At 40.8% G+C, this 10,383-nt stretch overlaps 1 protein-coding gene across 2 annotated transcripts; it reads right to left on the reverse strand.

The window, feature by feature from the left end:
- Nucleotides 1-1,467: 1,467 nt before the first annotated feature.
- Nucleotides 1,468-9,107, reverse strand: LOC143128150 (hydroperoxide isomerase ALOXE3-like). Of its 2 annotated transcripts, XM_076289821.1 has the most exons (15): nucleotides 8,876-9,107; nucleotides 8,054-8,258; nucleotides 7,728-7,806; nucleotides 7,486-7,608; nucleotides 6,947-7,050; nucleotides 6,585-6,754; nucleotides 6,320-6,463; nucleotides 5,857-6,057; nucleotides 5,667-5,753; nucleotides 5,340-5,509; nucleotides 4,265-4,386; nucleotides 3,813-3,913; nucleotides 3,551-3,712; nucleotides 3,049-3,204; nucleotides 1,468-2,070 (listed from the first exon to the last, which is right to left on the reverse strand). In XM_076289821.1, exons 1-15 carry the CDS (start codon nucleotides 9,017-9,019, stop codon nucleotides 1,888-1,890), a joined length of 2,151 nt encoding a protein of 716 aa, XP_076145936.1. In that variant the 5' UTR covers nucleotides 9,020-9,107; the 3' UTR covers nucleotides 1,468-1,887. The 2 variants fall into 2 exon arrangements, with proteins under 2 accessions (XP_076145936.1, XP_076145937.1); XM_076289822.1 differs by lacking the exon at nucleotides 1,468-2,070 and having other exon boundaries at nucleotides 3,086-3,204; nucleotides 3,562-3,712.
- Between the last annotated feature and the right edge of the window lie 1,276 nt (nucleotides 9,108-10,383).

Here is a 10,383-nt window from a genome sequence, read left to right on the forward strand (position 1 = left end):
CAAGCTCAAAGCAAAACATTGCTCAAGCAAAACATTGCGAGCTCAATGCGCGTGAGTTGTTACGGGAACATACACAGACACCAATTTTAGGAAAAGGGCTAATGTTGACCGGTCTTCAGCTATTTTGGTACGGTTTATTACACATCCAGAAGAATGCATTTGAGTCGTTATAGGCTCTGGCTTATTATGGAGCATAATAGGAACAAAGGTATAATCAAAAAAATTATCAGGGAGGAAAAATCCGAGGGGGCACGTGCCCCCTTTATTTCAATGGGCATGACGCCACTGCTTCTGACATCCAAAATGGGGTGGGGGTTAAAATTAGTAGGGAAAAAAAACTATTGCGTAAAACAGTTTTAAGTTGTCGTATATATATCTTTTTGCCGTGGTATTAATTTTTGCATTTAGATGTCTTGAAAAGGTCTTAAAAGTCTTTAAATTTGCACTTGGAAAATGTGCAGATACCCTGTATGAGATACGACTTCCTACTTATGACTTACAACTTACTTACGACTTCAATTATGAATTCAGGATGAGTGCGCATTCTCGTTTCTCCTCCAAAGTGCCCACGGTTGGAATAAAAAAGATGCGGAAAATAGCGTCATTCATACAAAGTGAACAACCGCATTGATATAGACTAACAATGAAGTAAAGTTGTCCTTTTTGGAATGGGGAATCATGGCTATTTCTGTAAAACAGCAGGAGTGGCGAGACCAACTGAATGCAAATTTAAGTAGCTATGAAACCACGTGTGAGTGCTTCCTTGTCTCGGCACACAACGTCATTAAGAAAGCGCTTGCCATTGCAAAGATGCACATAGTATGATATATCTTAATATTATTGTTGAAAATACCTTCGAAAACTTGCCCCTCCACTTCCAATCAACTACAGTAGGCTATTCATCAAACGTCTATCAACAAAAGTAATAATAATAATTAAAAGGCTAATTAAAATAATAACCATATGGTAGGCAGACAAACTGTTTTGTTTTGCGAGAAAATACATTTAGCAAAATAGTATATAAATGCAATAAAGCTCCTTCAAAATTAGCACGGAGGTCTGATTTAAATGACAACTAGCTGAGCCAATAAGATAACATAATTACCATTAGAATTAACTTAACTTGGCCGTTAGCCTGGTCAGGACCAGGCTATTTAGTAAAAAGATACTTACTTTGAGCTCTCTTGTAAGATTATTTGACTTAAAATAAGTCAAAATCTTCTTAAATTAAGACATAAAAACCTTTTTCAGCCACTGTGTGAGCAGAACTGGGGATCATGGACCCTGGGAGCATACAACCCTGGGAACATGGGTCCCAGGGAACATAGGACCCTGGGAACATAGGTCCCCATGCAAGCCACAGCAAAAAAAGGAAAGTAGCATGCAAGCTAACCTAAGAGCTGTCTAGTGCACACAGTAACTTGGCAGACATTGCCCATTTATTTTTCAGTTTTCAGATTTTATTTGATGGTTATTTCTTCCCTTGTACCCATACTTAATGACTGTACATTTGTCATGATTTTCAAGAATCAGAACGCAGGTTTTAATGCTGCATGGACATTGTTTATCTGACCTTAGAGGGGGTTCGGGTGTAACCTCTGGTAAAATGTATGGGCCTGCACTATGCCGAAAACATGCGTGCATAGTCCGTTGTTTGTCTCCTAAACATTCCTCACCTGTTATCCAGACATGCTTGACATTTAACATTTAACTCACAGCCATAGGTTATTTTGAGAATGATGACTTTCTCTTCAGCATTGTTGTAGCGTAGCTATAGTGTATAGCCTAACCATTAAAACAAGGCAGATATGAAGAGGCATTGCAACAATGTTTAGAGATACATTGTAACGATGGCTACAAAGATTATGCAGACTGTGTGTGTGTGTGTTAAATAGTAATGCTGTTTTCTATATTCTCTGGGTCCATGTAAGTGTAGGGCAGCTTTATTTCTTTGTTTATCTCTTCTTCTTTATCTCTTTCTTTCTTCCCATTGTTCTCCTTCAGCTCCTCCTTCAGTTTGAGGGAAAACTCCTCCGGCTCAGAGAGGTACTTCTCAGAGTGTTGCCGCATCTGGTGGGGGGGGGGGGGGGAGGTTAAGGTGATGTTTGAGATATGAATAGAGATAGAAAGAACTAAAGAGAGGAGACAGGGAGGGAGGAGTATAGGAGTATAAGCAGTCTAGTACTTGTATAACTGTGTGTGTGTGTGTGTTCTCCATTTACTGCTTTTATAAATGGAATCTTGATCAATTTAATTTGCCTTTTTTAACAATAATATTGAAAAAGTACCTCTTTAATGTCAAAGTGCCGATTTCTACAAAGGAATGTTAATTAATTAATTAAAAATATATAATGGAAAATAAGTGATTGCATAAATATTCACCTCTTTCCAGTCAGAATTTAGAAGATGCACCTTTGGCTGCAATTAGAGCATGGAGACTGGGTGGACAGGTCTCAATTAGGCTTGCATATATGGAAACTGCAATATTACTCTAACATTTTAAACTAACATTTTTCTTTGCAAAACTGCTCAAGCTCTGCCAGGTTGGAAGGGGATTGGTATGAACAGCCCTTTTTAAGTTCAGCCACAGATTTTCTGTAGGATTGAGGTCTGGACCTTCAAGACGCAGGTGTCTTTATATTACTATACTATACACATTCACTTCGCTCAGGCGATCTCCATTTCAGTATTTGTGGCTATTAGCACCAATTGCCTGGACTGCTGTTGATTTAGATCAGTTACTTTAAGGGGGGTGAATATTTATGCAATCACTTATTTTGAAGCATATATTTTTAATTAATTAACATTACTTTGTAGAAACTTTCATTTTGACAATATTTTTTTGTAAATTATTGTAAAAAGGGGCAACTTAAATTGACAAAGATTCCATTTATTAGAGCAATATAAGGGGAAATATCCAAGGTAGGTGAATTACTTTTATAGGTACTGTAGTAGATGTCAAGCAATTCTGTAGGTGGAAGGACTGTGTGTGTGTGTGTGTGTGTGTGTGTCTGTGTGTGTGTGTGTGTGTGAGTGTGTGTGTTCTACCTTCTTTGGGTCCAGGTAGGTGTAGGGCCGCTTTTTCTCTTTGTTTCTCTCCTTTATCTTCTCACTGATCTCCTTCAGCTCCTCCTTCAGTTTGTCAGTCAGGGAGAGCACCTCCGGCTCAGAGAAGTACTTCTCAGAGTGTTGGCCCAGAGACACCTGGTGGGAGGGGGAGGGGGATTAAAGGTGCTGTTCGAGATATGAGTAGAGAAAGGAAGAAAGGACTACAGGTAGGAGACAGAGAGGAGTATAAGCAGTCCTGCATCTGTCTATAGTTGTATAACTGTAACTAATTGTGTGTGTGTGTGTGTGTGTGTAACCTAGTATAAGTAACCTTGTATATAAGGTATAACCTAAGTATATAACCTTGTATGTAAAGATGTCAAGCAATTCTGTAGGTGAAAGGACTGTGTCTGTGTGTGTTTGTGTGTGTGTGTGTGTGTGTGTGTGCGTGTGTGTGCGCGTGTGTGTTGGGGGGGTTGTGTGGGTGGGTTAGATGACTCACAAAGTCTCCACCTTTCTTGCTGGTGATCCAGGCACCAGCCATGCCCCAGACAGAGGTGTTGATGTCGGGGAGCGTGTTCAGGAGGTCGGCTTCATCTTTGCTTTGTGGCGCTTCAGACTGTAGTGAGTTTGGACTGTTGGGGAGCCAGCCCCCAAAATGAAACTAAAATCACAGACAGTAAAGTCAATAAATAATGTGTGTGGTGTTTAGTACTCTTTCTAGAGATGTGCAGTGAGTATGTGTGTAAGAACACATCACTCACATTTCCATTGTTCAGAGCAGAGTGTTGTGCCGTCATGGTAAAGATCACCATAGTGATAAACTTGGTGACCTCTTTGGTTGATTTGAAGGAATTGGGGATTCCTAAGACAGTGTGGGGTGGGTTAGATCTCAATGAAGTTTGAAAAACTTAGACCAATCCTAAACCACAAACGGAATTCTTCACTTGTAACCCGGGCCTCACTTTGTATTTTTCCTCTGACCCCAAATCTGACCCCATCTTTCATGCATCAATACATACTTTCCCTCTTTCTTATCTTGTCTTACCCTTTGCATTTACCTGCTTCTATTTATCTTTTGCTCTCACTTTGTCTATTACCTCTTCCTCCTCTTAATTGCACATCTTTCAGTCTCTCTTTTTTTCCTCTCGCTCTGGTAGGCTACTTCATTCCTTTCTCCCTCTCATTTCTTTCTCTATCTCTCTGTTTATCTCACCAGTGCTGGCCTTCTCCAGGAAGCCATGTTTGTAGATGTCTGAGATCCAGTGCTGCAGTTCCTCATCTACTAGAACGTCCATGTCAGAAGGGTAGAACACAGCTATAACGGCCTCCACATACCTACACACATAAAGCATAAACACGCACTTTCATGAGACAACACATCTGAACTGAACCAGGTGATGCCATTACACTGAAATGGAGATGTATGCATGTTGCAGCCCCACAGACTGAGCAATGTGGTGAAGAAGAAATCCCAGATTCTAATTCATACGTTTTTATTGTAAAAGGGCACATGTTACAACTAACACGTTGTGTTGGAATGAAGATAAACCTGTATCCCAACAGACATATTAACCCTTAGTTTACTGTAGTTTATCCAGCCATTTTTTGCATGACTATTTTAATGATTTTATAGAGGTCTCAGGAAAGTGCAATACTGACTATCTTATATCCTTTTTTTCAGCACAGCCTAAGCAATATCAAAATATGTATTTATTTATTTTTATTTATTTATGTATTTATTTTATTTTATTTATTTTTAAAGAAATGATTGGCAAAGAACACAAATACATATTTTTTTTACTAATTGAAATCATACACACACTTATTCTGAAATAAATACCATTGACATTTTTACTACAACTATTATAGTCAGAGAGATATCCCTCCAAACGTCCCATGGTCATTTCAGTTTACTTCCTGGTTGGTTTGATGGTCAAAAATAATGATAAAATTATGTTTTGTGAGTTTTTCCCCCACCATTATATTTTCTTTTCGTCTTTGACATTCCGGTCGCGGTAAAAATACATGTTTTAAAATTGACGATAACGTTGGTTCTACTTAATGGATCAAAAGACCACTTAGTTTAGCGTAATTCCTGAACCCTCCCCTTTCGATGGACACCAGTGACACCTCTGGACAACGAGGGTACTAACTATTAAAATTAGTCATTTCCCAAGGGTGCGCTAGTTCTGAGGGTGTAAGGTGCAGGCAACATTTGACCTTCAGTGATGATTGGATCTAAGTGATTTCAAATTGTCTCATTCTGATCTCTCTCTCCAAGCCCTTACTTGCTGAGGGCACCCCACACCAGCAGACCATCGTCTCGGTAGTAGTACTTGGGCACCTTGTCCAGGCCGCGCTCACTGATGTCGTCTGGCAGACAGAGGGAGCTGTACTTCAGAGCATGCATGGCTCTCCTCATCACCTCCACCATGCCAGTGCTACCTGTGGATGTGTACTGAGAGAGGGGGAGGAGGAGGGAGTGTGGTGGAGATGGATAACCAGTGCTGTGAAGTTCCACATAAAGTAAAGTGACAAAATCAAACAAATAAACAGTCTTCCCTTCCAATTTTAAGCACAGTGTTTCAAATAGTGTCACACATGTAGAGTCTTACCATACTGATGGCTCCCTTCTCACAGATTAGTTTGTCTCGGCCAAGAGTGTTGGCATAGAGTGTGAAACGCATGTGTGGAATCAGCAGCTGCAGAACAAAGAATGATGTCGGACACGCAAGTGATAATGTTGGATTATCTCAACCTAGACCTGTAAATGTAGCCTCTAGTTTGCTTGAGGAGGAGGGATACCTTGTAGATGGGGTGAGCTGAGGGCAGATTACGGAGCGTTGCGAGGATGTAGGCCTCTGCCAGAAGGTGTGTGCGTAGCAAATGGAAGTTGAACTGGTGCTCGATGAAGTCAGCAGCCCGAACATGCGTCTTGGCCAGGAGCCAGGCCTCTTCATCATTGGGCAGGAACACCGGGTTTTTTTCACCAGGCTCCTGCTGGAGCTGAAATCAGAATCGGTGTAGTCAAAAAAATGCAACTTCAACCCAACTCTCGACAACTTTAATTGCAACTGAGTGTAAACCATTCCATTTAAACTACAACTTCCACACACTGACAACTGACAATGGCGTTTTTTTACCCAGGCAATGTATTTTGGATACACTTTCTCAGTAAACTACATCTCCCTCCAACTATCAGTTGAATCAGAATTGCACTGTTCTGTCTCAATATGTATCTCTTTCATTTCATGCCAATGGTGTATACCTGGATAGCGATAGGTAACAGCTTGTTCTGCTTGTTTTTGAACAGCAGGCAGAAGGGTGCTGGAACGTACTGACGACGCATGTTGATGACATTTGGGGGCACCTCAGCCAGTCGGGAATAGTCACACAGGAAGATATTGCCACTCTACTCAGACAAGCACACAAATGGCCACTTCTGTTTTTAGTCAATAAACCCAATATACACAAATCCTTATTTTCTTAAATACTCTGGCTAGCTTTGTGCCTTTATTTCATTAACAATATACCTGTATTTCCACTGGCAGCATACTTCCTTCTAAAAAGGGATACACCATCGCCTCAGTGACTGCAAACTTTTGTGGAAGCACCTTGCAGCGTTGGATCATCATGGGATTGGCACCATTGAGAAGCTGGTACCCAAAGAACTCGTCCTCTTTCCAGTGCTGGGTCACATAGTCTGGAGGGACGCACAAACTGTATTACATCACTGGTAGATTCTTACAAGACTTGTAATTGTGTAGTAGATAACATACAGTGTAGAATTGCTAAAGCTGGCAGTTAAATGGCAGTTTGTTAGTTTCAGCAGTAAGTCCCATTATTTGTATGCAGTAATTCGAGAATAATCACCATATTAAAAAATAGGTTTTACCAAATATTTGAGTCTTGTAGGTCCAGAAGACCTGTTTTATATCATCCAGCTTGCCCCACGGCTTCTTGCTGGTGGCCAGGAATTTCATCTTGAGTTCAGCCATCCTGCAAGTGTGAGAACACAGACAAGAGATCTCTCGGTAGGCAGATAACAGATCAATTCCACATAGTTCACTGCCTACACAGTACTGTAATCTGAAGTATTACTGCATCTTAGAACTCCATTCAATGTGATAATGAGTCAATAATGATGGTAGCTCTATATGTTACTCAGCTCCCAGATGTCTTGGTTCAGACAGTAAGTTTGTAGCAATATATTGTAGCAGCATAAAACGATATGAAAATGAAGAACATCATCGGGGTATTTTTCTTTTTGAAATCCACCAATGAGATAACAGAATGGACACAACCAGCTAATCTTCAGAGTGGTAGTAAGTAAAGTTCATCACCAGACTCAAGCATTGCTCACTGAGCTCCTAATGTTATGACCAGCCAAATTAGTAGATAGGATGATGTCACATTAAAAGGGAGGTGTCTCACGTGATCCTAGTGGTGAACTCCAAGTCCAGACGCTTGTCAAGGGAGTAGCGGAACTCAGCAGGGAGCGCCTTCGGGTCCTTTAATGCCAAGCAGTGGGGGAGACCCTCCATCAGCTCTTTCCACCTGAGGCATACATAAAGATATGCCAACAGAGTAAACACACACATGCACACACACACACACACACACACATTAAATCATTCATTCATTCATATGAAAAAGTATATAGATACTGCACATACTCAAATTGTTGTTTTCGAAGCTCTAGCTCTTTTAGTCGGTGTCCCATAAGGGCAGGAATTTCATTCTTCAAAGTTATTGCTTGCAGGAAGTAGGCACACACACACACAAACACATGTTCACTATTATCCACCTTACCTTATTACAGATGATCACTTGGATACTTGTTTTTTTGCTAGCCTCTATTGATCAGTATGTAATGAATAGCAATGAAATATGTAGTTCTTTAATCAGACAACAGTTTCATATATAATGGTCATTAATCAGGAAGCATCTCATAAACACAGCTCACCTGAAGCCATATACAGTACAATAAGATGTAACTTACCTTTCCCTTCTCGAACCTGTAAGAGCTGTCTTTCCTTGACCCATGAGTAGCATGGAAAATGTAGTGTTTCGTTTTCAGGCGTCTGCACTTTCACCGTTAGACAGTACCAGTCTTGATCGGGCAAAAAGAGATACTGCTCCTTGTCCAAGCTAATCAGGATCACCTTACCCAGCTTGGCAGGGCACTCCACAGTGTACTCCTTTTCCTACCACGTAACAATGAGAACGAGAGCATCTCGAGCATCCTCTTAGCATGTCATGCTTTAGGCCAAATAACTCACTTTTCAATGCCTAATGTTAGAAGACATATACAGCCAGTACACACACTGGTCTACACTACACTCAGTGTTGGTTCTGGCCTTGCACACTGTTTCAGCATATTTTTTAACATGATTTAAGCATCAGCCTCTGTGTGCGATTTCTTTTTTTCATCTACTTGAATTCCATGTAACATCCTTGTATACTCAGACCTGAACATAAGGCGCAGTTGCCACCTTTAAACTAATGCTGTCATGATAAAGGCATACATTCAAATGTGCTGCGCTTTAATGGAACAGGTGTGGCCATAGTCAAATTGATAACTGTACAGGGAGCACAGTCCATCCAGCAGCTACATTTCAAACTTTTCTTCTGATTATGATCACAAAATGCATTAGTAGAAATTAGGATGATTGCATTTATATTCGCTTTGAATTTGGTCAATTTTTTCATATGACCATCAAGTAATGTAATGTAAAAGTCTTTACATTTCACTGTGACTTACTTCAACTGGCACCATTTTGGAAAACGATATTCAAAGTTATTCTACCCCATTTGTCCTTACCACACCATTGCTCATCTCCGGTGATTCATTGAGTTTCTTGCGCTCACTCTTTCCCTCCGTTCCATAGAGGGTGATGAAGATGTGGTCAAATGTGCCATGCCACACCTTATCTCCAGTAGTTACTGTCACCGTGTATTTCACCATTACTTCATGTGTAGAGAGGTGCACACCTGACTAACCGATACTTCCACTACAGTGCACTCTATTATACCCAAAGCAACAGGTGTGTTCATATAATCTATAGCTTATCTCTTAACAGTAACCCACCTACTGGAATACAACATCACTACTCTATGTGTCACTAACTGTCCCTCCTCCTTCCTACGTCTCCTCTTTTATCTATCTTTTAGGCTTACTCTTACTCTCCCTATCTCACATTATGACAGAGAAAGAGAGAGAGAGAAAAAAGGAGGAACATATTCAACATGTTCCTCTTCTCAACTTCATAACCTGCCAAAATGTATGTTTAATTTGAAAGCCTTATTTAAGTTCTGTACTCTAAGCATGTAACATTGTATTGCAAAGTGCATAGTGGTACAAGATATTGGGGGGCAGCCATGGCCTACTGGTTAAGGCTTCGGGCTTGTAACCGAAGGGTTGCCGGTTCAATCCCCGACCAGTAGGAAAACATTTCCTACTGCTTTCCCTAATGGGATCAAAAGAGTATATATACTTATACTTATACTTACTTATAAAATATGACCATCGCTCAGTTCTGCACAAAAATAAATAACTCAATCTAATTTGTCAATTTGTCTCCATCTGGTGGTGGTGCATCTAATGCCTAGAACGACCAGGAGTGGCTTCTCCCTATGGGGACCTTCGGGGCATGGGTGGTGGAACCCATTAGCGGGGTCAGGGAAGATCCCCTCCTGGCCTCTATGTGTCGCGGTGTTTCGGCCCACTGAACACTCGCGTGTTATGTGTTTTGTATGTCTCTGGCCCTAGTAGCCCTGCCACGCTCTGCCACTACTGTTTTTTGTTATTAATTACAGATTATAAAGACGTACAGTTTTTTTTTTGATGATCTCAGTTCTTACATTTTGGAGCAGGTTCGAGTAAGGATGGATCCACAAATGAATTTTCATTCTTATTAATATTGTGGGATAGGCCATTTTGTCTCTGCAGAGGTCTGCGCTCTTGAGTGGCCTTCTAGTTAGCATATTAAAATGCAACCCAAAATAAGTGTGATTGAGGGAGGAGAGAGGGTGGAGTGTAATGCTCGTGCATGGGCACTTAATTTCACGTTAATTGGGATGTACAAAGAAAGGTTGTGCGGATTGCTGCTTACGCACAGTGTCATACATCTGGATTGTTTTGTGTTTGCGCAACTTTCCAGGTTTTCGTGCACGCGATGTTTTAGTAGGAATTCCACGTAAGTCTTTGTACATGAGGCCCCTGGTCTCTGAAAATAAGCCCAAAAGAAGCGACTGCACTGTATTGCACGCACAGCAAGACCAGGCAATGCATGAATTGGTGACCGGATTGAAGCAGCAAAGTAATCACGG

Source organism: Alosa pseudoharengus, unplaced genomic scaffold, assembly GCF_046254945.1.
Source record: "Alosa pseudoharengus isolate Yale_2024_CS ecotype anadromous, Long Island Sound unplaced genomic scaffold, YU_APseudo_1.1 YU_APseudo_1.1_scf_17, whole genome shotgun sequence".
In the NCBI taxonomy this organism is placed as follows: Eukaryota; Metazoa; Chordata; class Actinopteri; order Clupeiformes; family Clupeidae; genus Alosa; species Alosa pseudoharengus.

Bases quoted from the DNA above. Each gene is read 5' to 3' on its own strand.
- LOC143128150 (XM_076289821.1), bottom strand. From the start codon at position 9,019: ATGGTGAAATACACGGTGACAGTAACTACTGGAGATAAGGTGTGGCAT. The intron at 7,051-7,485 runs GTGAGACACCTC...TCACACTTGCAG, and splicing joins GAGTTCACCACTAGGATCAC to GATGGCTGAACTCAAGATGA. The intron at 5,754-5,856 runs GTATCCCTCCTC...TTTGTTCTGCAG, and splicing joins CAGCTCACCCCATCTACAAG to CTGCTGATTCCACACATGCG.